Here is a 27,373-nt window from a genome sequence, read left to right on the forward strand (position 1 = left end):
GGCCAGAGTACTGCCATCTTTCCAGTCATGAAGGTTGAGTTTCTCTTCTTCTCTTCCTTAGTTAAAGCCAGAAAGTTGTCAAGCCCTGATATAACTACTTCTACATTAATTTCTTGCATCTGTTCCTTTCTATTCATCTAATGACCACCTTAGTTTGGGGCTCTCTTAACTACTCTTCTTCTAGGGGTATCTGGTTTCTCTCTCCCCCATCCATTCTCTTGGTGACTGTCAAAGGGATATTCCTTGAGCCTGAGATCTGACTTCCTTGTTGAAATGGTATCAGTGGCTCCTTTGTGGAATGTTCTTCATACTTTCCAGTCCACATCTTCAGTCTTACCTCTCCACATTACTTTATTTTACCACTCTTATGTTCCAAACAGTTGGGGTCTCTACTCCACATGCCCATGCCTGACATTCCATCTTTCATCTCTGTGCCTTTCCATGGGCAACCTCCCCCTGCCAATACCTGTAATGTACTCCTTCTCAGCCTCTGCTTCTTAAATCCCTCGACTTTCTTCTAAGTTCAGCTCAAAACCAAATAAGACTCATCCTCCCTTTTGTGGGTCTCCTCCTCCCCTGCATCTCCCCTCACTGTTTTATATTTACTTTGTATTAAACGGACACATATTGTTTTTCTCAATACAATGTAATCTCCTTGAGAGGAAGAACTGTTGTTGCCTATTTTTCTCTGAATTCCCATTACCTCAGTTTGGCACATATTAGGTACTGAAATGCTCACTGAATGAATGAGTGGTCAAGGTCACAGTGGAAATAAGCAGCCAGTTAAGATTCTAGCAGAGAGCCTTGGACTGATCCTCTCAGGGTGGTGTTCTTGCCGGGAGCATACAGACCATCTGAAAAACTGCTGGCAGGCAGGGAGTTCTGTCTGTATCACTTCAAAATGACTGGGGTTACCAATGGGCCTTCAGTGTCTTCTTTATCATCCTCAAGTATTTAAGGAATGCCTCCTTTGAGAAAGGACTGAATGCTTTGTTCCTGCTGTGTTCTAAATTATCATTATTTTTAATTTTCTTTTTTTTTTAAATCAGAATTTAACCATCTTTGGACATGTATACTTTTTTTGTATTTAATTTATACTCTAATATATTTAACATGTATTGGTCATCCTGCCATCTAGGAGAGGGGCTGGGGAGAAGGAGGGGAAAAATTGGAACAAAAGGTTTGCCAATTGTCAGTGCTGTAAAATTACCTATGCATATAACTTGTAAATAAAAAGTTATTAAAATTAAAAAAAAAAAAAGAACTTAACTGTCCAGAAGACATTGACATTTCAATATGGTGCAATAGAACCCAAAGAACCTGGGTTCAAATCCCAGGCCTCCATATTAGCTTAGCCAACTCATTAAATCTGTGTGGGCTTCAGTTTCCCCTAGGGTCTCTAGTCTAGTTTTAAATCTATAACCCTATGAATATTCATATAGGAACAAAAAAGAGAATTTTATACGAGACTGTGAACTTGTTAGCTTTTTTAGCCCATATATTGTTTTGCAAAGTAAGAATAAAAATGTTCCAACTTGTATCTTCTGAACTTTTGGGGTTTTTAAAACATTTAATTGATGTTTTTTTTTCCTTTTCTTTTTAAACATTACTTTTCTCATCCACCAATATGCTGCCCTTTGTAACCAAGCTTAGACAAGCCGAACAGCTCCCCAGGCTCATTCTGCAGTCAGGTCATCTTTTCTTGGCCTAGAGATAGGAAGTATGGAGGAGTCATCCCAAGCCTCCTTGAGTCCTTGAATGAGTACCGTTTTTCAGAGCCATTATTGTGGTCAGTGGGTAAACGACCTGGTTCTTCTCCATTGACTTGACATCAATAGTTACAGGTTATCCCAGGTTTTCCTTTCTAGGGATATATTATGGTAAAGTAGGAGAGGCAGAGTTCAGATCCTGCTTCCTTCAGTTATTATCATTTGCCCTTGAACTAGATGACCACTATGGGTCTCTTCCAGCTCTAGAGCATGTGGCCTTTTCTAATAGGGGAAAGAAAGGAAGGAAATAAGCCCTTATTAAATGCCTACTGTGTGCCAACCAGTGTATTAAATAAATACTTTGAAAAATCTTTTCATTTGATCCTCTCTGATTTTGAGACAACTCTGAGAGGTAAATGATGTTATTATCCTTAATTTACAGTTGGGAAAACTGAGACAGATAGCAGTTAAGTAAATTACTGGCTCTGAACTGTTTGCTGTCAATACCAGTTTTCAAACAGTGGCCCCTAATGCTTCTTGTTTCAGGTCTAGAGATGAGATCTATAATGCTCTGGAATAACAAAAGGCATTCTTATTGTCACTGACGGGTGTTTTGCATATATTTTTTATTTGGACTTGACCTACTTACCTTTGAATTATGTGTTATTGTACTATTCTCCTGCTGATTACCTAATAATTATTTGTAAATTGTCCTTAAAGACTTATTATTCATTTACTTGTTTGTCTCTCCCAAAAGAATGTAAACTCAAAAGAATATAAGGACAGAGACTATTTGATTTGTTTTTCTGTCTCGTCTGGTGCAGCATAATTGATTGACATTTTGCAGATTTGGAACCTGAAAGAGATTAAGTGATTGGCCCATGGTCACCCAGCTAATAAGTATCTGAGGCTGGATTTGAACTCAGGGATGACTTCAATCCAGAGTTATCTATTTGCTGCCTCTAATAATAAAAATAATTCCTTTGCCACCCCAGATAGAGGATGTGTGCCTGAACTATAAAACTGCCCCACAGTCCAGTTCATCTTTTCATCATATTGTGGCATTGCTTCTGTTACTCCCCCTCCATGCAGAGGGCCAGGCCACCCCATCAGGCTGATCACCTAAGCAACAGAAGCAAACAATTTCCAACACTGACTCTTTCTTGGCTGAAAATGGACCTGACAAAAAGCTGAGATCTGGAAGTGAGGGGTCCTGGGGACAGAACGAGGAAAACAGTCATTCATTTGGCTAAAGGGCTGCTCTTGTCACCTGGGCAACTTGTTCCTTATCTGCACAGATAACAAAAAAGGGTTGGATGATCCTTGATGGCCAGAACTTGATTTAGAAAAAGTATTTCCTTCCCACTTTTAAGTTTAATCTGCATCATCAGCATTTTCCCCATTACTTTCTAAAGTCTAGCATAGATAATCCATAAAACAATAATATCAGTTCTTAATTTGTAGTGGTTGTTGGTCTGAGGAGTAAATGATCCCATTGAAAATTTTGCACTCATCTTGGGACCTGGTTCAAACACACTCCAACATATTTTTTTTAAAAATTCAAATGTTTATTTTGAGTTCCAAATTCTCTCCCTTCCTTCCAGGAAAAGCAAGAAATATAATACCTGTTATACATTAGCATGACTTCATAACATATTTGTGTGTATATATCCTATTTTTAGGGAAAAAAAAGCAAGAAAAAATAAAAGGGGAAAAATTCAACCTGCACTCAGTACGTGGATGTAGATTTTGGTTGGAGGCAGCATTTTTCATCATCAGTCCTTTGGAATTGTTTTAGGTCATTATATTGATCACAGCAGGCAACTAATCCCATTATACAATGTTGTTGTTACTGTGTAATGTATTCTCCCAATTCTGCCCGCTTCACTGTGCATCAGGTCATGTAAATCTTCCCAAGATTTTTCTGAAACCATCTCCTATCATTTCTCAAAGCACAATAGTATTCCATGACAATTTTATACCTCAACTTGTTCAGCCATTTCCCAATTGAGCCTTGATTTTCAGTTCTTTGCCACCACAGAAAGAGTTGCTGTGATAGATATTTTTGTGCATATGGATTCTTTTTCTTCTTCTTTGATTTCTTTGGGATACAGCCCTAGTAGTGGTTTTGCTAGTTTGTTCCAAACTTTCTCTGGAATGGGGGCATCAATTCATAGGCTCAACAGCAGTGCCTTGGTGTACCTGTATTTCTACATGTCCTCTATCATCTGTCATTTATGACTTTTGTCATCTCAGCCAATCTAATGAGTGTGAAGTGATAACTCAGAGTTATTTTAATTTTGATTTCTCTAATTATTAGTGATTTAGATCATTTTTTAATATGACTAATGGTAGTTTTTATTTTCCCTATTCATACCCTTTAACCACTTATCAGTTGGGAAATGACTTATATAGAATACTATGCCAGATTTATAAAAATATGTGAGAAAGACCTTTATAAGAAAAATTTGCTAGAAACGTTTTTAGAAAAAAATTTTGATAGCTGTCTTTTAGTACAATTGGTTTGCTTTGTAATCCTATGTATCTTATGCATTTAAAGACAATTCTGAGAAGGGGGCCATAGGATTCATCAAACTGCCCAAGAGATCCAGGATACAAGAAAGGTTAAGAGATGATCTTGGACCCCAAATCTTGGGGTCTGGGAGAGCAGTAGCTTTTTGTCTGTCCTTCCTTCAAGGCTGACATGCTGGATAGCATGGATAGTTTTAACTGATAGTTTTAACAACTATTAACAACTAAACTCACTGACCTTTATTTGTTGTTTTCCAAATTGGAACATGCCCAATTGAAGTGAGAGGAGAGGGGTATTAGAGGAGGGCACAGAGTAGTGGTCAAAGTTATTGGCTATTTCTGAATACAACTCATATAAATACTTTGCTTTTCAAATGAAAACAGTTCAAACCAAAGTCAGTAGACAGGAGCCTAACACAACCAGCTTTGTTCTACTTTCAGCAAATGCAGCTCTGAGATTGTTTAACATAACTGTGGAAAGATCAAATTGGAAGCAACTTGTGTTGGTCCTTAGTGATTCTCTGACACTGCCACCAGTCATCCAAGGCTCATGGTACCAGTGCTTGGCCGTAGCACTGTTTAGTGCATCTGAATATGAAGTAGGTAAACTAGAAATACCTTGAAAGCATATATATGTAGAAAATGTTGGCAAGACAGAACATTTATAGAGAAAATTAGATGATTTCGATAAGCAAAAATAAACTTTTAAAAATCCCCAAATACATTGGTCTCTGATGTTAAAACAGTGGTTTCTTATATGATTACTTTTTAGAATTTTTTTAAAAAATCTCATTTGACAGGAGCAATATTGGAGCAACTAGAGAAAACCCAAAATATCTAAATATTTACATTACAAGTACATGAAGACACAGATACAGTTAAAGATACAGTCACATCATTGGAAAAAAAACAAATTGATTTCAGAATGAAATACTGGTCCTCAAGCACTAGTTTAAAAGGTAGTCTCTTTTACAATTGAATATGGGATTTTCACAGACCATCAATCCCTTGTAATAAACAATATAAAGACCTATAGAGTGTTTCTAAGTCATCAGCTTTAGTACAACAAGTACCTTTTGTAAAGGTTCTTCACAAAAATGTTTTGCTATAAGAGCTAGATGGCTCAGTGGATAAGAGCACTGGACCTGGAGTCTGGAATACCCAAGTTCAAATCCAGGCTCAGACACAAGCATTAACCTGTATTTGCCTTAATCCTTTGGGGAAAGAAATACCAAACCATTCCAGTAGCAATGGTAAGAAAACTGCATGGATGGTACTAGCGTGCTAGTGTCAGGACACAACAGAATGACTGAACAACAATAAAGTACATCTATATTATCATGAAAGATACTGGACAGTTCATGCTAAAACGCCTCTGAAAAGAGATGATGAGTTCAAACCTAGAACAAAGGAAAAGGGCTAGGGACTTCTATGATATGAGGAACTCATCAATTAAGAGCAGCATTTTCTCTGTAATGTAGTCCTAGAGCATTGAGAAGTAAAGGAAAAACTCAGTGGTCATTATACCATTAATGTTGTCAGAAATGGGACTCGACCAGGTTTTTTGGCTTAAAGATCGGTTTTTTCTTCTCCTGTGTTGCCTTTTCATTGATTTAATTTTTTATACTTTTTAAAAAATGTAATTAAATTTTTATTACACATTGTTTAATGAATCATGTTGAGAGGAAAAAAATCAGAACAAAAGGGAAAAACTACAGGAGAGAAAAAAAACAAAAATAAAAAAGAAATGAACATAGCATGTGTCTCCTTAGTTTTTTTTTTTTCTGTATGCAGATGGCATTTTCTGTCCAAAGTCTATTAGGGATTGCTTTGGATCACTGAACTTTCATAGTTGATCATTCTTGCTGTTATAACAGGACATTCCTTTTTTTTTTTTTTTTAATAGCTTTTTATTGACAAAACATATGCATGGGTAATTTTTCAACATTGATCCTTGCAAAACCTTCTGTTCCACTTTTCCCCTCCTTCCCCCCCATCCCTTCCCCCTAGATGGCAGGTAGTCCAATACATGTATAATAGCATATTCTTGCTGTTGTGTACAATGTATTCCTGGTTCTGCTTGTTTCGCTCGGCATCAATTCATGTAAATCTTTCTAGGCCTTTCTAAAATCAGCTTGTTCATCATTTTTCATAGAACAATAAGATTCCATTATCTTCATTTACCACAACTTTATTCAGCCATTCCCCAAATGATGGGCATCTACCCTTTTTCCAATTCTTTTCCACCACGGAGTTGCTACAAACATTTTTTTGCACATGTGGGTTTTTTCCCCTCCTTTTGTGATTTCCTTGAGATACAGCCCCTGTAAATTCATTTTAAATAAATTTATTTCTGAAACTTGCATTTTTATTGGACAACTTTGGAATTTTGAGTGAAATTTGAAAGCCTTCAACTTAATATTTTCCCATTTAAGAAGATATTTGCCTTACATAAGTAAAGAATTTGCTATTGAGCACTTGACAGTAGGTTATAGAGAGCCCTTCTCCTTTTATTTTAAAGATCCAGCTACTTCTAACATATGAATGGATATGGAGCTAGAAGATGAACCATTTGTTCTTTTTGAATCAGGATAAGAATTGGTTTAATAGATTTGTCTAGTGTACATCAAAATAAGTATGTATAATCTTATACATAAATAATAAAAGAAAGTATTCTCTGGGGAACATGAGTTTTACTTATGTTTATGACACTTGTTTAAAATTGGATTACACTAATAAACACGTGTTTCTTCATAAACACGTGTTTCTTCATAAACACGTGTATGATCATTTTATTTTGTTTTAGCATTGTAAAAGTGTTCTTTGAGTAAAATCCAAGTCAGGCATTATTCATAGAGATTATCTGATGGAAAATGTTGCTACAGCAGCAGATTGATTTTGTTAAATGGAGAGTGTCCCTTTCTAAACCATCAACCCAGCTTTGTATTATAGGCCTTGAGGAAGGGTTGATTAGTATCAGTAAAATATTTTTATTCTATTTAGCAATATTTTCCTTTTTCTAGTCATTACAATTACTTTTTTTTTTTTTTAATAACTTTTTATTGACAGAACCCATGCCAGGGTAATTTCTTACAGCATTATCCCTTGTACTCACTTCTGTTCTGGTTTTTCCCCTCCCTCCCTCCACCCTCTCCTCCAAATGGCAAGCAGTCCTTTACATGTTAAATAAGTTACAGTATATCCTAGATACAATATATGTGTGCAGAACCGAACAATTCTCTTGTTGCACAGGGAGAATTGGATTCAGAAGGTATAAATAACCTGGAAAGAAAAGCAAAAATGCAAGCAGTTTATGTTCATTTCCCAGTGTGCTTTCTTTGGATGTAGCTGCTTCTGTCCATCCTTGATCAATTGAAACTGAATTAGCTCTCTTTATCGAAGAGATCCACTTCCATCAGAATACATCCTCAAACAGGTATCATTGTTGAGATATATAATGATCTCCTGGTTTGCTCATTTCACTTAGCATCAGTTCATTTAAGTCTCGCCAATCCTCTCTGTATTCATCCTGCTGGTCATTCCTTACAGAACAATAATATTCCATAACGTTCATATACCACAATTTACTCAACCATTCTCCAATTGATAGGCATCCATTCATTTTCCAGCTTCTAGCCACTACAAACAGGGCTGCCACAAAAAATTGGCACATACAGGTCCTTTTCCCTTCTTTAGAATCTCTTTGGGGCATAAGCCCAGTAGAAACACTGCTGGATCGAAGGATATGCACAGTTTGATACCTTTTTGAGCATAGTTCCAAATTGCTCTCCAGAATGGCTGGATGTGTTCACAATTCCACCAACAATGTATCAGTGTTCCTGTTTTCCCACATCCCCTCCAACATTCTGCATTATCTTTCCCTGTCATTCTAGCCAATCTGACCAGGTCATTACAATTACTTTTATAAATTTTGAGTCCCAAATCTTTTTCTCCCTCCTCGCCCTACCCTCCTCTCCAGATGGCAGTCTGATATAGATTTATATGTGTATAATCATCAGTAAAATAATCTCAAAGCTCAGGAGTTGAATATGATCAGAGTGAACATTCCTTCCTTGAGGATAGGGGGATTGTCTTTTGGCTTTTTTTGTAACCCCATTTAGCACTGTGCCTGGCAGATAGCAGGCATGAATACATAGTTATTAGGTGAATGAATGAATAACACAAATGGCTGATACTGTCAGAAGGGTGACATAGAAATACAGAGGACTATAAAAAGGTGACAGGTTGTGCCAAAAATTTAACTCATCCCTTTATATGTATAATCTCAGAGTACCAGTTAAGAGAGGCAGCTTGGACTAGTGGATTGAGTGCTTATTGAAAGGAGGGTTGGAAGAAAGGAAAGAAGGAAAAATGAAGAGAAGGGAAAAAGATTAAGTACTTACTCTGTGCAAAGCCCTGAGGACACAAAGACAAGCTGAGGCAGCCTGAGCTTTCAGGGAGCTCACATCCTAACCCAGAAGGGGACAGCACATTGGGCACTTTCAGGTACAAGTTCCATGAAGAGCTGCCTACTCTTGGGCATTAGGAAGGCAGTCATTTTCTTTAATAAAAATGTCTTCATTATTGATGAGGAACCATTTGCCAGTACCAAGAGCTTTGAGAATTTTCTTTTCCTAGTTCTCAGCAGGGTTGCCAAGTTACATCTTCACAAGAGTTGTTTCCTTGGATTCTGACCAGGGCCAGCCTGGAAGTTCATTTCTATTCCTAAGGTTCTTGGACTCAGGGTCCTGGCCTGTCAGTTTGTCCTCCCTGGCATGTACTGTTCTATTTCTCCCTCACAGGGAGTATGTCCTCAGCTAGACATCTAGCAATAAGGGCAAGTCTCTTAACAGCCTCAGTTTACTCATCTGTAAAATATGGATTAAAATAGCATATACTTCACTTAAGTTATCAGAATTGAATGAGGTAATATACGTAAAACACTTTTGTTAACTTCAGATGTTAACCACTCTTCCTCTTACAACTATCTGCATTCAGGAAGAATAATTATTTGTGGTGTTCTCTTCTTTGAAATATAATGATTCTCTGGGAGCAGGTTTCTTGGGGGAGGTTTTCTGGAAGCAGCCTTAGTTTCAGTTCAAAGTAATAATCACTTCAAATACAGCCAGCTGATAAAATCCAAACGTTTATTTTCTCCTTCCAAGTCTTGTCTCTTTCCTTGGGCCTGGTTAGCTTTCTTAGAGGCCTCTCTGGAATCCCCAGTTCTGCCCGATTGCAGTCTCTAAATTGTCAATCTCCTTAACTGAACTCACTTGAGTATTCTTTGGTTCCGAGCTCTCGTTGCTAATCTTTTGCTTCTAGCTCAACTGCGACTCCTGGCAGGTTTCCGAACTGACCAACTGACTGAAGTTCTAAGAGCTTCTTATATATGATCTCTTAAAAGTGTGAACCCAAAGATTGACTCCTCCTCTGAGAGAGTGGGATTGTGGGTTTCTGACTTGTGAAACTCCCGAACTTGTAAACTCCAATGTGTGAACTCTCAAAGGTGTGAGCTCTAATGTGTGAATTCTTAAAGGTGCAAACCCAAGCAATTGCTTCCATCAATTCCATTGAGTTATCACCTTGTTTCAAGTTCTGGCCCATAATATCTCCTTATAAGATCAGATCAATCATACTGAACCATGCTAAATTCGATAATTATTGTCTCTATCAATTCTAATGAGTTAACACTATGTAAGGATTCCAACAGTTATTTATAAGTCATGTATAAATGACCACCCTGGGCTAGTTTAAGGTTCTGTTCCTTAATTATCACATGAAGAGAGGTTTCTAGAAGATATTTAATAAAACCCCATGGAATTAGAAACATAATTGAACTTGATTTGTTAAAAAGTAGAAATGAAATTTAAATGAATCTATGGGAGAAATTCTTTGATAATAATTGAAGGCATTCATTCATGATTTACAATCTGCAAAGAAATGGGCCCTTGCTGATCCACTTCTTTCCTTGCTGGAGCCACCTCTTCTAACAGGCAGAGGAGTTTGGTTGCTGGTAGAGGACGGGCTGAACTTCTCAAGTCAACAAGCACTTAGTAAGTGCCTTCTTTGTGTCTGGGGAATATAACAGAAAGCAAAGTGGGTTCCCCCTGAAGGAGCTCAGGCTAACAAGGGGTGAGGACATAGCAGCCAAATCACAAAGGAGTACAAACAAGAAGTAGACAGGATCAGCATGCCAGGGAGTTCCTCTGGCCCTCTTAGCACTACAAGCCTATACCGTGCCCATCATTTGGCTCTCTTTGCTCCATGACTAGCTCTTTTCACTGTGGCTCTCTTTATATGATTTATGCTCTTGTTCCTCAATTTTACAAAGGAGCTTAAAGCAAGACTAAGTGAAAGCTCACTCCTTTGGCTTTCTCATTGGGTGCTGGTGCTGTCTCCTCAGACATCCTTGGAACGCTCGTAGGCTTGAGGCTACACGGTACTTAATTCTCTACTGTCCTGACTTTCTGTGGATGGCCACCAAGCTGGGCTTAAAGAACTTTTAAAAAAACTATTGGCCAAATGATGGAAAGTAAAAATGAACTAGGCAATGGAGACCAAATGAGAAGCTTCAGTGATGGTAGCAGTGGAAAGAGTGGGAAAACTCAGCTGGGCTTCATCTTAAGCCTGACTGAAGGCTGCAGCCCATGCCATCTAGGCCTATAATCCCAGTTATAGATTTTCTGGTCAAATAGTATCACACACCTGTATAACATGCCATTGCTTTATTCATAATTTTAGAAACTGATCTTTCTCTGGGAGCAAGAATCTAAGAGTAGAATCTCCTGAATCTATACAAATACACTTCTCTCCCAAATTAATATTTTATTACCCACACTTGTCTTACTGGAGGAGGGGAGTCTCCAGCCTAGTTGTGTAAAATGGAATGCAATTCATGAATAGGAGCAAGAAAGATCCTTGCAGAGGCTATATAAACAGAAATTCCTCACCACTGGTCCTAGGCCAGTCAGATTAGGAGTAGTGTGCGGGGAGGGGAGGAGGAATGGACTGTTCTCCTTTCCCAGAAGTAGGAGGGAGGCAGGGGGAATAAACCAGGATATCATTCTCTGGTCAGAAGTCAATGAGAGAGATGAGTTCTTTGCCACTCATTTGGGCTTCTTTGACTTCTTCTCTACTATGCTTCCCTATAGTAAATTCATCATTGGGAAAGCTCTTCACCTTGCAACTTCCATTTAGCCTTGGTACTTAAAAATCTTCAGGATTCTCTTCTCCTCTAATTGGTGGGTGGAATTTCTCAATTTCCATTTAAGGATGACAGAGAGAACAGACATCTCCTTTCCTACCTGGCTGTACTAATTTTGGATTTCTCTTGCTTCTGCATAATGTGTGCCTTTCCCCCTCTTTCTTTAATGCATCTTTTCCCATTCTATTGTAAACTCTTTGAGAGCAAAAACTATTTTTCTTTTTTTCATATCTGTATCCTGATATCCTGGTTTATTCCCCCTGCCTCCCTCCTACTTCTGGGAAAGGAGAACAGTCCATTCCTCCTCCCCTCCCCGCACACTACTCTACTCCTAATCTGACTGGCCTAGGCATTTAGCATAGTGCCTGATAAGTGCCATAACAGGTGCTTAATAATGGCTTATTAACTATGACATTGTAAAGTTCACAAAAAATTCCCAAAGAAACCCCACAACTTGATTTATCATTGTAGAGTCCAAGGTAGAGGAACATCAAATACTATCTAATCCAAATTAGAGCTGAGTGGGAATTATTTCTATAATGTGCTGGATTGATGGCACTCCCCTCTCTACCTGAAGAGCCATAGTGAAGGTAACTTGTTGCATGGGCAATCCACTTCCAAGTTTGTTTGGATGGCTTCAACTACTGGAAGTTTTTTTCTGAAGTCAAGCCTGGATTGATTTTTGTTTTCTGTAAATTTGTCATTGTTCCTAGTTTTGCCCTCATACCACATTAGACATGTCTAAGAGAGCTTCACAGATATCAATATACAAACATTTATTAAACTTTATTTCAATTTCAAGATGATCTGCCTTTTCTTAGTCTCCCAAATGGTAACTCTTCCCTCCTTCATTTCCCATTTAGAAAGTAAGGGGAAAAAAAAATCAATCCTATAACAAACTTGTATCATCAAGTGAACAAATTTCACTTTGGCCATGTCTAAAAAATCCCAATCATTTCTATCTTTTTATCAAGAAGTGATTAGCATGTTTCATCATGAATCTTCAGAAATTATGGGTTAGTCACTGTCATTATGTTGGTCAATGTTCTTAAGACTTTCAAAGCTTCAGCAAGTATTTATTAAATGTCTATTATATGCTAGGTAAGAGAGATACAGGGCCAAAAATGAATGTCTCTGACCTCAAGGAGCTTACATTCCTTCAAGAAGAATATGTGTGTGCATGTATGTTAAAAATAAGATACATAAGGCATAAGTACAAAATGAATAACAGGTAGGACAAAGGATCCTAGCAATGGAGTGGATTGGGAAAGGTTTCATGTAGAAAATGATGCCATGAGGCAAAAATGAGGAAGGAATACATGCCATACGTGGGGGACAAGTGCACAAAAAGGATGCGAACAGGAGACACAGGACCTCCCTGGCTGAGGGAGCAAGAGAAAAAGTAAGTTTGGCCCACATGTTGGGTGTCTTTTTGAGAAGGGTGGACTATATGTGTAGTGAAGCTGGCTTCATTTTACATGGTAGTTTGAGATGATGTTGTAAATGGCTTAAAATACTAAAGAGAAGAGTTTATATATTCCTTCTCTACAGAAAATAGGAAATCACTTAAGTTTATGAAATAGCTGGGATAATATGGTCAGATATGTGCTTAAGGAAATTAGCACATTAGCCTCTCTGGCAGTTATGTGGAAGAGAGCAATAGAGACAGATTAGGACCATAGAAAGGTCCTGCCAAGAGAGGAGGGCCTGAATGGAGGTGGATAAAGGGATAGAGATGGAAGAGATGTTGTGGAGGTAGAAATGTCAAGATCTGACAGTTGATTTGGAAGTCTGGAATCAGGAAAAATGAGGGGAGAAAGAGAACATACATCTTGTATAGCACCTAATATATGCTAAGTTGTCTACAAATAGCTCATATGATCCTTAGGACAACTCTGCAAGAAAGGATGCTATTATTAATTCTATAGAGGAGGAAATGAGGCAGAAAGAAGTAAGACTTGCCTTAGGTCACATAGTTAGAAAATGTCTTAGATCAGATAGACTAACATCTTCCTGATTCTGGGCTCCAACCTTTTTACTACTGGAACCCGATTTTGTCATTCTGATGCTGAAAAACGTATAATAGTCACCACTATAAACAGTCTCCTAACTACATGTGCTGCTGAGCCCCTCTTTTCCCTATTGGTTACTCAATAGGGAAACCAAAAATTGTTTCCAGGTAATATTCAATTTACCGGCAAGCTATAATGTCTTTCAGGGGGCCAGGGACCTTTTCTCAGAATGTTTTAAAATGCATAAAATACTTGACAAAGGAAATCAATCATAATGAATTATTGTAAATTGAATAAAAGGAAATTTTTCTTTAAACACTAGTTGGACTGAGTCTCATACCAATTCCGATTCTATTCCTTCTGGCTTCATTTTTGGAATAAGAAGACAAACTATGAAAGGGAAACTTGCCACAGATAAGCTTACAGCAGTGAAGCCAGGATTCCAATGCGGGTGTTCCAACACCAGTCCAGGATTGGTAGGTCTTGTGCCACTTTTAACATACTGGTTAAACACAGTGCTGGGCACAAAGGTTGGACACCTTTCAATCTAGCCAGTGGGTTGTAGTGGAATCCTACCCCCTTAAGGCGCAGTCCCTTCTGTCTAAAAGGGGGAAAGGGAGGGAAGAAATAGAAGTCTCTTCTTGCTCCTCCTCTCCAAAAAAGACGCCCCAAAGAAACTACACAATCTGCAAGCACAGGCCACGGTGTTCTCCCAGCAGGGCACAAGTTCCCGCCAGTAGGCCCGGGTAGCGTGGGAAAAGAAGGACTTGCTCCTCTGACTTTTTAAGTAGAACAGATTTCGAACAGCTGATTTGGGAAGCTGAGCCCCGGGTGCAGATCTCCTTATAGTTCCGCTAGGTGTTTGAGACCTTCTTCCCGGCAGCCCTTTCGGGGAAGCCAGTGGGTGGTAAGAGCGTGGTAAAAGTGGGAAGGGGAGGAGGGTATAAGGAACCTCGCGAGATTTGCTGCTACGTCGTCGGAAGCAGTAGCCACGTGACTAACCGAGGCGGCCTTCGCTGCCCCCCTCCCCCTTCTGGAAAACGCGGGCGCCCCCCCCCCCCCCTTACCGTTCGCTCATTTTTAGGCCGAAGAGATGGACCCATCTGGTTCCGGAGTTCGCTCGGATCCAACAACTGGTTCCAGGCCGGTGGGATCTGGGACTGGAGGACTGGGGTGGGGGTTCTCGGAGGGGTGGGGGGGCACCTTCCTCTTTCCCAGCGGCGAAAGGCGGGGCGAGAAGGGTGGGCGGAGGCCCAGTCGGAAGTCACGTGGGACGGCGTCGCCGCGCGCGCGCCCCCTTCCTGCCCCTCCTCACCCCTCGCGGGGCGGGCGGGACGGGAAGGGGGGGGGCAGTGGTGCCGGGGGGAGGTGGGAGGAGGAGGAGGAGGGGCGTCAAGATGGCGGCGGGGAGGTAGGCAGACCCGGACGCAGCCGCCGACGCCGCCGCCTCCGCTCCTGCAGCCTCGCCGCCCCCGAGTCCTCGCTGCCTCCGCGACGCCGCTGGCTCGCCAGACCTAGAGGAGAAGGTAAGTACACTCAGCCTCCTCCTCCTTCCTCGGACAGCCTTCCCTACGTTCCCCTCCCCCAGCCCTCGACGGCGGCTGCGGTTCCTGAGGGGCCCCGGGCCTGAAGCCGGGACCCGAGCGGCGAGCCGTAGCTCCGGCTTGGGCCGCTCGCCCTCCCCTTTCCTAAGACTTAGCCAGCCCTGTTCTTCTTCCGGCCACGCCGCGAGACGCCTGGTCTCTGACTCGAGGGAGCGGCTGTGCAGAAAAGGAAACTGAGGCACGGCCTGGGGACAGAACAGGCCCCCGTACCCCGCGCCGTGCCCTCAGGACCGCTCCGGCAGGATGGGAATGGGCCTGGCCTCCCCCTCCCCCGGCTTCTCGGTTTCCTCATTCTTGCTCAGGCATGGTGGGGAAGGGGTGAGGGGGTTCGTCCGAGGCAGCCATCCTCCCCAGAGGCCGGGAGGTTTGCACGAACCTCCCGGAGCCGCTGCCCGCCTTCTGTCTCTGAGTCGTGACTGTCAGAAAGGGGGAACCTCGGCACGTGGGGGCTCTCCCGGCGGAGAGGGGCGTGCTGGTTGGTGGGCATCCCTGCTTTTTCCTCCCCTCCCCCCATCCGGAGGGTCCAGGTGTAGGAGCAGCTGTTCTAGCCGCTTAGGCCGGGCCGCCGGGGGCGTGCGTCCGGGGATGTGCTGGCTCCGGTCCCTCAAACTTCCCTAAATCGGGGCTTCTCGGTTGGGGGAGTGGCATGGGGTGCGTCTGAGGGCCGCGGACTCGGGAATCTGGAAACCCTGGTGATTGTTTCTCTTCTGACCCCGGCATGCAGCTCCTCCCCCTTGCTTGTCTGCTTTGTGCTGCTGCCGGGGAAGCTTTGCGGATTCTTAGCTCGATGGACCCCCGGAGAAGTTCCTTCTTAGGGGATGAACCTTCTCAGTGGAGGAGCTTTGTATTTCGGGGTGCGCCTGTTCAGAAAAACCCAAACCATGGCAAAATGAAAGGGAAAGAAAACAGGGTCAAGCACGCTAGGATTTTGGCCGTTGAATTCCGCAGCCAATTGTAACTGCACCCGGAAGTTTGTGCTGAACACGTGTTGATGGGGGAAGGTTAGAAGACTAGCCTCATTGACCTTTAAAAGTTGATTATTAGCAACTTCTCTCTGTAGTTGAATGTTTAAAAATTCTTAGGGCCTGAACACATTTAATAGTGAAGATGAAGTTCCCAGAAGAGTGAACCTGAAGGGTCCAGAAAGCTTAGTGTCTAGTGATAACAGCCCAAGCTAGGCTGGTATAGGTAACCCGACCGTATTCTTTAGCCATGGACTTGAGCAGAAAAGCTGAGGGTGGTTTTTCTTTAGTTGTCAGAAATGGTCGAATTGGGTTTCTCGCAGATCTAACCATCATTACTGTGCAGGTAATAAGCACTTGTTCATAATTTCTCTTGGGAAGCACCGTTTATTTTTCTTTTGGAAGAATATATAAAATTGAAAATTTTCTCTCAATAGTTTTAGTTTTTGCCCACTTATTCTTTAAGAAAAAAGTCTTTGCCCCATACTTTTCCACAACCATACTGGAAGGAAAGCAAGGAAAGAAAATCCTCACTGTTAAGTATAACTAGGAGAGGTTAACTTGGAAGATATATTTGTTGATTGTGTCATGTCAACAAGTAGTTTAACACTTGCTGAATACCAGGAACTGTGTAAAAACCCCAGGGATACAAACACAAAAACAAAACGAAACTCCTGGATCTCTCAGCACACCATCTAACAAAACATGATGTACAAACAAGATAAGTTTGTGTGTGTGTGTATGTGTGTATAGTTTGAACTGGAGATCATCCACAAGGGGAAGCCCTGGAATTTAGGGATAATCAATAAAGTTTCTCATCCGAGAAGGTAGGATTTTATCTACTAACTTGAATGAAGCCAGGAGATAGAAAAGAACAGAGAAAGAGTTCTAGGTGGAAATTAAGTGAAAATACCTAGAGTGAAGAATAATGTTTTTAAATTCAGGGGAATAATAAGAAAGCTAGAGTCACTAGATTGTAAGGTGTAAGAAATGGACCAAGTTCTGAGGGGTTTTAAACAGAGAATATCTCCCTGTATAAGGACTTGATGCTGATACCATTTTTTTTTTTTCCCAAACTGAAAGAACTGTATAGGAGTTCAAACCTAAATTGATTCTTTGTAAGTAAACTGCAGTTAGAGGAGTCTTTTTCTTTTCTTTTAATCACTTTGTTCTTCCACTAAGAATTTGTTTTTAACTAATAATACAAAGATTGTTACTTTAGTTGATAAGTTCTATGTGAAGAAAGAAAATATTTAAAACAAGTAACGTGGGTTTCTAAATCAAGACACTGAATTCATTTGGGGGAGGAGGGGCATGGCATTTTGTTTAAATAAACACATTTTTCCAAGGGAAATTGTTTTGCTACTACTTACACTTAAAGCAACTTAAAGAATAATCATACTATGCAATTTGAGTTATAACCCTTAAAATATTAGGTATTGGTTGAGTGCAATTAAAATTCTCCTAATATCCCCATTAATTTGAATCCAGGGTGCATTTTTTTTTTTTTTTTGACTAAAACAAGTTTTCATACAGGAAGAAAAAACGTGGATAGGGTGTTAACATTATTGAAAGAAGGAGCACAATTATTAGATTATTTTTGTGCATCATATTTTCAGTTCTTTTTTGGTTCGTGAGCCAATGCAATGTGTGATTGAGAAAGATAAGTGTTATGGGTTCCTTAGTTAGTATATGAATATATTAAGTCTTATTTAATTCCTATTAACTTTTTTAGGGTAATTGGTGTTTGGGTTGTTGGTAAAAAAAAAAAAAAATTCCACCAGAAGTTTAGAATACTTAAAATTCTGAAACTGTACATACATTCATTTTTTCGTATAAATTTTGGGGAAAACTTTATAGTACAACTACTCCTTTGAGATAGTTAAAATTTAAAGAATAAAAATATTGCTGAGGATGCCATTATATTTCACTTCAGCCACTTTGTTTAGCTGCCTGGCACACAGTGATGTTTAATAGCTTGGTTAGTTAAATTATAAGCATATAGCATAGACCATGATGAGATCGTTTTTTTGGCTGGAAGAGATAAGGCAATCAGAGTTAAGGGACTTGCCTGTGGCTCCATGGTTCCTCTGCAAGTGTGTATCAACTATCTGAGGCTGAATTGAACTCAGGTTCTCATGACTCCAGAGTCAGCTCTCTATTCACTATGCCACCTAGCTGCCCCTTTTTATAGGATTCTTAACCATGCTGATGATAGACTTTTCCTGTATCTGTGCAGAGCAAGATTGTAAGCAACATAATGTAAGAAAACAAGTTTGTTCTTATAAGTTTTTAATTGTATGGTATTGCTAGTTATAAAAGTTTTTGCTGGGGCGCTTGATTGAGTGATAAAATTCCTGCATATTTAGGGATTTTTGCATCAATTTTCCTTGGGCCCTAATGATTAGTGACAAACTGGGTGCTTCATTGAAACTCATAATCATTTTAGAAATTAAGCGGATGACTACATCATATAAAATGCAGACTTAAGTTTATTTTGAGTTGCTAGCAGGTAGTATACATTACAATTTGTAAGCTGCAAAATTAAGTTTCATTTAATATCTCAGGGAGAAGATTAAAAATCTTAATTTTTGGTCTCATGATATTTTCAGTTGTCACAAGTACTAGAGCAGCAAATTGCAGCAATTGACACTGACTTCAGAAATTTTAAAAGATGGTGGGTCACTGAAGAGAGAATTTTAATCTTGTTCTTTTGAAACATTTTAGTATAGTGTAATGGGTGATAGTAATGACTAATATTCATATAATTCTTAAAGGTTTTCAAAACTTTATTTTGTCATGATTTTGTTTTTCTTTTTTCCCCTTTTCCTTTTTATTTTTTGAATACTGTTTTGAATTCTATTTTAGAGCAGCATAGTTTCTAATGAAAGACTTTTAGTACTTAGTATGGAGAGTCCAACTCTTCAATACTCAGGTTCTCTTAAACAGATGGTAAGCATCAGAGTCCTTAATTTCTATTTTTCCTTTTGTCTTTTTTTTTTTTTAAGGTTCCTTTTACTGCTTATTAATTTCTTTACTGAAGGAAATAAAGATAGTAGGGAGAGGTAAAACTAAAAGTTGCTCGGTTTTTTCTACTTGTTCATTTTGGTAGCAGATAATTCATAGAAAAAAGACAAATTAGTGGTTAAAATAAGTAAGATTGTTGTATTCATAGTGGACAGTGCCTTGGTCACATTTGATTTATAATCCTCAAATTATTTAAAAGCCTATGAAAAATGTTTAATGATGTCTCAGATGTTTTTTGATGATAGATTAAGACCACTGACACATGTTAAATTTCCTGTTTTGGTACGTTTCTGGTGCATGAAGCAATAATAACTTTTCAAATAAAAAATATTCTTTTGTTGTAGTTAATACAGATTTGGTGGTTGGCAAAATGGCTTTCTTCAGTTTGAAACATTTGTACTTATCACATCAACAGGAAGAGGTGTTTAAAAAATTATTTTGAAACATACTTTGGTGAACAGTAGTTGTAAACTGATAAATTTGGGTTTAGTTTTTTGCTAATAGGTTTTATTTTTTTCCAGGTTCCTTAATGTGTGAGAAGCAACTAAATATATGGTACTCAAACATCTTACTGTCTTTACTGAAACTAACATCATTTTGCCTTGTTCCCATTGTCATGATCCCTGCCCATTTCTATTCTGAATCTGAGAACCAAAATTTACCAATACTACATTTTGTAGCAAATAATAAGTACCTGTGGATACATTTCTTCTCTAGGATAATTCTTCAATGCAAATTAATTTTAAAAAGCAGTAATGCCCAATTTACTCTGGGGAAAGGAAGTAGCCTTTGTGTTTAAATTAAACTATTTCCATAGGATTCTTTTTTAAAAAATAATTTTTAATAAGTTGTTTCATAAAAGTTATCTTTAGGCAGTGCTTGTTTTGTGGGGTTTTTTTTTTTTTGTTTTTTTTTGTATTCTTGGTTTCTTAATAAGTTTCTTTTGAAATTCAGTAAGTTGCCTTTTGAAGTTCTTGTTCTGGGAATTATTCTCCTGAATTTGCATCAGTAGTGATATACAGCATTTTTTTCATGACTGGAAATGATTTTAATTTCTTCAAGTGAAAATTGTTCATATTCTTTGACCATTTGTCAGTTGGAGAATGACTTTAGTAGTCTTATAAATTTTAATCAATTCTCTGTATATTTTAGAAATGAGGCCTTTATCAGAACTCTTGGATATACATTCTCCCCTCCCCCCCAAGTTTTCTGCTTCCCTTCTAATCTTGGCTGTTTTGTTGTTTTGTTTGTATAAAAACTTTTAAATTTAAATAATCCATTTTTCATTTCATAATATTCCCTAGTTCTTCTTTGACTATAAATTGCTTCCTTTACAGATCTGAGAGGTAGACTATCCCTTGTTCTCCTAATTTGCTTATAGTATCACCCATTATGTCTAAATAATGAATCCATTTTGATCTTGTTATTGGGTGTTAAGTATTGGTCAATTCCTAATTTCTGCCATATTATTTTCCAGTTTTTTCTGGGAATCATTCTTGATAAATTTGCCAATGGCCAAGTACTTAAGTTTTTCAGGGATAACAGTAGTCAGGATCTAAAAAGACTTTACTTCATTGTGTTGTATTGGTTTGCTATATATAAGATTACCCTAAAGGGGTCTGGGATTCATATTAAAGATTGAACAATTCGGGGCACTTTTTTATAGAGCACTGATGAAATGAAATCCATATAACTCTTTGCACTTACACTGATTTTTCTCTTCCACTTGATATTATTTTTTATGCATCCACACACACATACATACTGAATAATATGTTGTGATTTATAGTCAGAAATTTTTTTTAATTTGCCTTTTGGAAGAAATAGATTCTATATTGTATCTCTTTTACTCATAAGAACAAATAGGGAGAGATGAATGACTAGTATTTGAATTGTAGGCTGATTGCTAGCCTTTCTTTTGAGTACATACACAAATTCCTTTAGGCTATATATAATGTACTTGTCACATTTTCAGTTGTAAGAGCATTTAATATCTTTGTATGACAATTTTAATTAAGACATGAGATCTTTCTTTATAGATTTATACATCTATTCCATAGTGAATAGTTAGCAAGCTACTGGCATTCCCCATCCAGTACTTTTCCCCAAAGTTTTCTTTTTCCTGTCAGTCACATTTTTTTGTGTATGTGTGTATATGTGATGAAGTTGAGGTTAAGTGACTTGCTCAGGGGTCACACAGCTAATAAGTGTTGTGTCTGAGGCTGGATTTAAGCTTGGGTCCTTCTTATTCTAGGGCCATTGCTCTGTCCATTGTTCCATTTAGCTGCCCCCTATACTTATGATAAGGTGTGGCCATTCTTTATTCACATCTTTTCTCCCCATTCCCAGACCTATTTTTGGCAAAGAAATCTGCCACTTCTGTCTCAAAGGTGCAATTATAAATGGAGACCTTGATAATTTTCGTGTGCATGTGGACCAAGAGTGGAGCATGTGTACATATACAGCATATAAAAATGTGTAGATTCATACATGCAGCCTGCCTTTGTATTAAAACATGCATTTGAAAAGACAAATGGACAACTATGCTCTGCCTTTGACCAAGAAATTGATATACGAGAAATATTCCTTGAAGCTGTTTTGGTTCTCTTGGAACACCAGAGACGTCTTATCTTTCACTTGGTCAGATTGACACTCTTTTGCCTGCCTATCATGTCACTTCTTCCTCACCTTAATAGTAAAATACTTCCCAGGTTTCAACACTTCCATCAAGCTAGCTGTTGCCACTATGAGATTTAATAAGACAGGGCAGAAATCATTTTTTTATTGGAAAAACCAAAATGGTTAAGACAGAGAACATTCTGATAAGAAAGACTGCTCACTGACTTTTAGTGTCTATGTAGCTTTATACGCGAGTTTCTCATTCAGGCCTCCTAGAATAGTCCTTGGAGGCAGTAAATACTATAGATATCTTTTCGGTTTTGTAGATTGGGCTTAGTACATGGTCACAGAACTAGGATTCAAAGCCAGATAGATTCCTTCAGACTACAAGTTTAGGACACACAGCTAGTTGCCTCTCTGTGCATGGATTCCCATCTCCTTTCCCTCACTAAGAATTGGCTTGAGTGGTATTCTGATGTAGTGAAAAGAGAACTTGATTCAGAATACCTGGCTCTGCTACTTATCATCTTTATAGCATTTGTTAGCTTTCAACATTTACTTTTATATATTTTGATTTATTTTTTTTTTTTCTTTCCCTCCCGTCCTCCCTCACATGCCACAGCAGTCAATCTGATACAGGTTATATCTGTACAAAACCTGTACAATCATATTGGACATCAAGACCCTTCCAGATAAACTTTTGACCTTCATGATCTACCTACAGAGTATAAAAAATTGAAAACAAAATTACTAAGAGGATGTAGATCAGAAAAATAATCTGAAGTCATAGAAATACTTCTTGGGGGAATGGTAAATTAAGCCATTTCTTAAAATAATGAGCATGAGGTGGTGGATGAAGAAAAGATTCAAGGTGGGAACGACCTAAATTTAAAAAAAAAAAAATTGTTCCATGTGCACATTTATAAGGAGAAGAGATATATTGCAATGAAAACAAATTTACAGAGTTTAAAAGAGGGTCAAGGGAAAGGACTTTTTCCTTGGCTGATGAACTTAAATCTGAGAGGCAAAAGGGACTATAGGTTTTTGAGACCTGTATTCTTGTGGTCCTACTCCATTGATTACAAATGTGAATACCATCGATTCTGAGACATTTTTGTTAGATGATGAATTTTTCAGTTTCTTTAGACTCTGTGATCCTGTTTTTTTTGGGGGGGGGGCGGTGGTTTGTTTGGTTTTTTTGCTAGACATACTGGAATGGCTTGCTGTTTCTGAGGCAAACAGGGATAAGTGACTTGCCCAAGTTCACAATACCAGTAAGTGTCTAAAGGCAGATTTAAAATCAGGGAGATGAGTCTTCTTGCCTCCAGACCTAGCATTCTATCCTTCCATGCCACCTAGTTGACTCTATTAATTTAGGTAATTATTAAGTAATAGAAAAGAAGATGAATAAAAAGGATGAAGTTAATAACCAACAATGACTTCCAAGAAGTCTGTTACAATACTTCCAAGAAACTTCTGACCAGAAATCTCGAGAATATAGAGAAAGGAGAGCTGTCCTTGTACCTTCCTTGCACATTGGAAAAACTCCCTGGGTAAAATTTGTCTTCCTATTGTTCCTGGCTGTGCCCTCTGGGCCCAAACAGATCAGGTCTAATTCTTTCCCCTGGCAGTGTTTCAATTTGATTTGCCTGTGTTGATAAGACTGGGTGTTTTCGGATCTATTCTCAGTGGGGTATATGGATCAAGAAGCCTCGTGGCCCCTCTTGGTCTGAGATGGTAGAAAGAAGGACTGGGAAGAGAACATTGAGTTCTGGTAGTTCTCAATAAAATTTGTGCAGTGGAATGAGGTCCTAATACTTGGCTTCTCTCATTTTCTTCGCCCAAATTGTAGGGGGGGTGAGGAGGAGGTGTTGGTTGTTGTTTGTTTTTAGAAACCCTTATCATTGTTGATTAATGATAAGGAACACCTAGACCTATTTATTAGACCTATTTGTTCTTTCTCCCTCCCTCTGGGATGGGAGACATCTTTATCTGACCATTCAGTACTGTAAACAAGTCTGTTCTTGTCTCCCCAGTATGTGCAATATTCTGCTGTACATTGTAAAGGCCATCAACTTTGATTCCTATAGAAATATATCTTTGAAAAATGCTGAAGAGAATTAGAGTGATGATGTTATATCTTAATGGTTTTCATTGTTTCATTCTGAAGATGGTGGAGCCAGGACAAGACTTGTTGCTTGCTGCTTTGAGTGAAAGTGGAATTAGTCCAAATGATCTTTTTGATATTGATAGTGGAGATCCAGGCCTAGCAACTCCAACACCTACTCCACCTGTTCAGCAGGTAAGAAAATTCTTAAGTCTTAAGAGTTTTGTTGTTACTGCTTCCTTTCCTTATAGGACATGATTTTGGACATTTAAATGAAGAAGGAATTCATAGTTTTTCAACTTCGAAGTGTTAGGATACATATGAATTTACTTCTAAGTATTCACACTTAATCTCTTAGTATTTCTGTTGATTAGTTTACCACATATGTTAGTACATGTTTAAGAATAAAAGAAATTCTTTGGATTTTAGTAATATCCACTTAATGGATAGTCAATCCCTATAATATCTTTGTATATATGATCTTAGGAAATTAGATTTATGTATGCATCTTGTTGGTAAGCAAAACAAGACTACAAAATTGATAGTCAAAGCAGCTAATTAGAAAAATTTTATACCTTTTGTTGTGTTATACATACTGATCTTGGATCTCATTGGAGATCCCGCCTTCATTGAAATAAAGGTTTTTATTGTAAATTAGTAAATTTATATTTCCTTTGTGATTCTTTCTATTGAAGGACTTTGTTTTCAGTTTAAATGTAAATTATTTTAATTTTGGAAAATTATAATCAACTTCAAAAATACCAAAACTTGGTTGCACTCCTTCTTTCTGTCTTTTGTCTACTGCACACACTCTTTCTCCTCTTTCTTCTCTCTCTGTCTCTCTTTCCAGTCAGTGCCACTTAGTGCATTAGAACTAGGCTTGGATACTGAGGCAACAGTTCCTGTTAAGCAAGAACCAGAGACTGTATCTACTCCAGCACTATTAAATGTTAGGGTAAGAATCTCATCCAGAGAGAGAACTGTAGAGACTGAATGTGAATTGAAGCTTAGTATTTTCACTTTTTTTGTTTCTTTTCTTTCTCATTTTTCCCCTTTTAATCTGATTTTTTTCTTGCACAACATGACAAATATAAATATATGTTTAAAAGGATTGCACATATTTAGCCTATATCAGATTGCTTGCTGTCTTTGGGAGGGGGTAGAAAAGAGAGGAGAAAAAAATTGGAACACAAAGTCTTTAAAAAAAGGAATGATGAAAACTATCTTTACATGTATTTGGGGGTGGGGAACACCCCCAAAAACCTTAGGAAAGGAATGATTTGAATTGTTTATGGTAGGACCAGGGTATAAGATTCCAAAAAGAAAGAAGCCCAGCAGTAAATTCAGTTGAATTGGGTTTTCTCTCATCTTTCAAGTGTCATGTGTCTCCTCACAGAAATACAATTTTTGTCTTCAGACCTCAGTGAGATTCTCAAAACTATGCTTATCAATCTGTCACATTTATAATGTTATTTAGAAATTTCATTTCTTGAGACAGTGTTCACATTAAGACAATACACAAAGAGAAAACTGCCTACATTATTTAAACTTTGAAGAACTCTTGAGTTTGCTTTAGATTTCCTCTGGCATTCTAGAAACCCTTGGAATATGCATTAATCAAGGGCTTATCATCATTGAATTGGTGTGTGTAAGGGGTGGAATATTATATCTTCAGATAAATGAAAGTACAGAATTTTCATTTGTCATGGTAAATCACTGAGGAATCTTTCTTTTATTTTGTTGTAAAAGATAGTAACTGAGCTGTAATAAAGAATTAGTGGACAAAATAAAGATTGATTACTTGAATGAAAGTGCCCATTGAATCCTATTAAACACGAGAGACAATTGAATTGTACAATCTTAACCCTTACCCTTAACTCCACTCTTCTCCAAATTCCATGACTACATGGTTTCATAATAAACTTTAATGTAGTAATGATTTAATTGTTAAGAGGATACATTTATTTGCCAGACTAATTCACATTCTTGGGATGTTTTGTTTTCAATTTTCAGATTTTGTACACCAAACAATATGCAAACACAATGTTGGAATAGAATTTTAGTGCTTTAAGGGACTAAATGGGACCCTGGTAGTGACCAGGAAGGAGAATAATTGTCTAGTCCTGGTTTACTTTATAGATGAGGCAAATTGAGGGCTAGAGAAAATTAAGGAAAATGAACCAGAAGTTTCAGGGACCTAAAAGTAAAAACAGTCTGCAGAATTTCAAATCATCAGATAATATTTATCTTAGAGATACAAAAAACTCTTAAGTTCTGCTGTCTATAATCCCTGATGTTGTCATTGATATTGTTTTTTCATAGCCACAACCGCCATCTACTACAACTTTTGTGCTGAATCAAATAAATCAACTTCCAACTTTGGGAACCACAATTGTGATGACTAAAACCACACCAGTAACAACTACAAGACAAACCATAACTTTAACGAAAATTGTCCAGACTGGCACAAATACACGGCCTTCGGTTTCAGCACCAGCAGTCCGTAATGCCTTGACCACCACACCTTCAAAGGACCAGATCCAGCTAAAAGATCTGCTAAAAAATAATAGTCTTAATGAACTCATGAAACTGAAGCCACCTGCTAATATTGCTCAGCCAGTGGCAACAGCAGCCAGTAAGTCTTCTCATGTTCACTAATACGTTTCTGATGCCTTCCAAAGAAAGAGAAATTAAAAATCTTTATTTTTTTTTCTTAAATCGTATGGTCAAAACAGAATTGGGTTTGAGGAAAAGTATTGTCTATATGAATTGGTATGTTGTGTACAGCCCAGCTTCATAGAATGTGTTTTGCAACTCCAATGTGGGGTCTAATAACTGAATGAAATTATGATTTACTATTAGTAAATATTTGATTTGTACATCCACTTTATATACCTATGTGTCTGGAATCACATAAAAATTTATTGGGTGAAAAAGGGATTGTGATTAGAAATTTTTTTTAAAGAAGTCCTGATATATTCAGCAACCATTTATCAATCCTCTGCTTGGGTAGAAGGTCCTGTGCTCACTTGCTTTGGTGAATTTCACAACAGGAAAAACCATAAGCCCACAGCATGATAGCTGTCTTCAAAGAGCTTACCCTTTAGTGAGAAAAGAAGTATTCATTTAGCTATAATAAAAAATAAACCGTGAAAGTGCAGTAAGAGGTACAAGAGGAGGGAGAGATTGCTCCTGCCTAGGAAAATTGGGTAATTTCATTTGAGGATCAGGGTGAGCATAGAAGGGAGTGCAGAGATTTGTAATGAAGGAACCCATCTTCTAATACTAACTCTGCAACTTATCAGCTTGGTGACTGTAAAGGGCTGAAACTCTGAATAGGTGCACTGGAATCAGACAACTGAGTATCTAAGGCTAATTACCTATTGAACTCTATAAGCATATGCTTGGAAAAATGGCCCTTCTCACTGTTCTGCACTGGCTCAATCTTTTGGTGTGTATAGATAATCATAGGAAGGATTAGGGGGAGGAGTAAGACAAGCCAGAGTCACTTTGGAGAAGGACGAAGTGAAGGGAGGTTGGTGGAGAGCTTGTGGCAGTTTTGTTCATCCCCTTCACTTCTCCCCCCTAAAGACCAAG

General features: G+C 38.4%; 1 protein-coding gene and 1 long non-coding RNA gene across 4 annotated transcripts in view; one reads left to right on the top strand and one right to left on the bottom strand.

Annotated features, from left to right (window-relative positions):
• The window catches only part of SBNO1 (strawberry notch homolog 1), a 78,856-nt gene that overhangs the window by 13,347 nt on the left and 38,136 nt on the right, over positions 1–27,373 (top strand). Inside the window, exons 1-4 of one of the 3 annotated variants that reach the window (XM_051972668.1) lie at positions 14,885–14,983; positions 23,840–23,971; positions 24,627–24,731; positions 26,099–26,411. In XM_051972668.1, coding sequence (XP_051828628.1) covers positions 23,840–23,971; positions 24,627–24,731; positions 26,099–26,411 — 550 coding nt within the window. In that variant the 5' untranslated portion in view covers positions 14,885–14,983. Of the gene's footprint in view, positions 1–14,884; positions 14,984–23,839; positions 23,972–24,626; positions 24,732–26,098; positions 26,412–27,373 lie in introns of those variants that run through there. The other 2 variants (XM_051972666.1, XM_051972667.1) reach the window with 2 other exon arrangements.
• On the bottom strand, positions 6,588–14,765 carry LOC127545407 (uncharacterized). The gene is made up of 2 exons (XR_007949646.1): positions 14,525–14,765; positions 6,588–10,313 (listed from the first exon to the last, which is right to left on the bottom strand). It is a non-coding gene; the product is annotated as an uncharacterized LOC127545407 (long non-coding RNA).

The sequence above is a fragment of the Antechinus flavipes genome, chromosome 1, assembly GCF_016432865.1.
Source record: "Antechinus flavipes isolate AdamAnt ecotype Samford, QLD, Australia chromosome 1, AdamAnt_v2, whole genome shotgun sequence".
Lineage (NCBI taxonomy): Eukaryota > Metazoa > Chordata > Mammalia > Dasyuromorphia > Dasyuridae > Antechinus > Antechinus flavipes.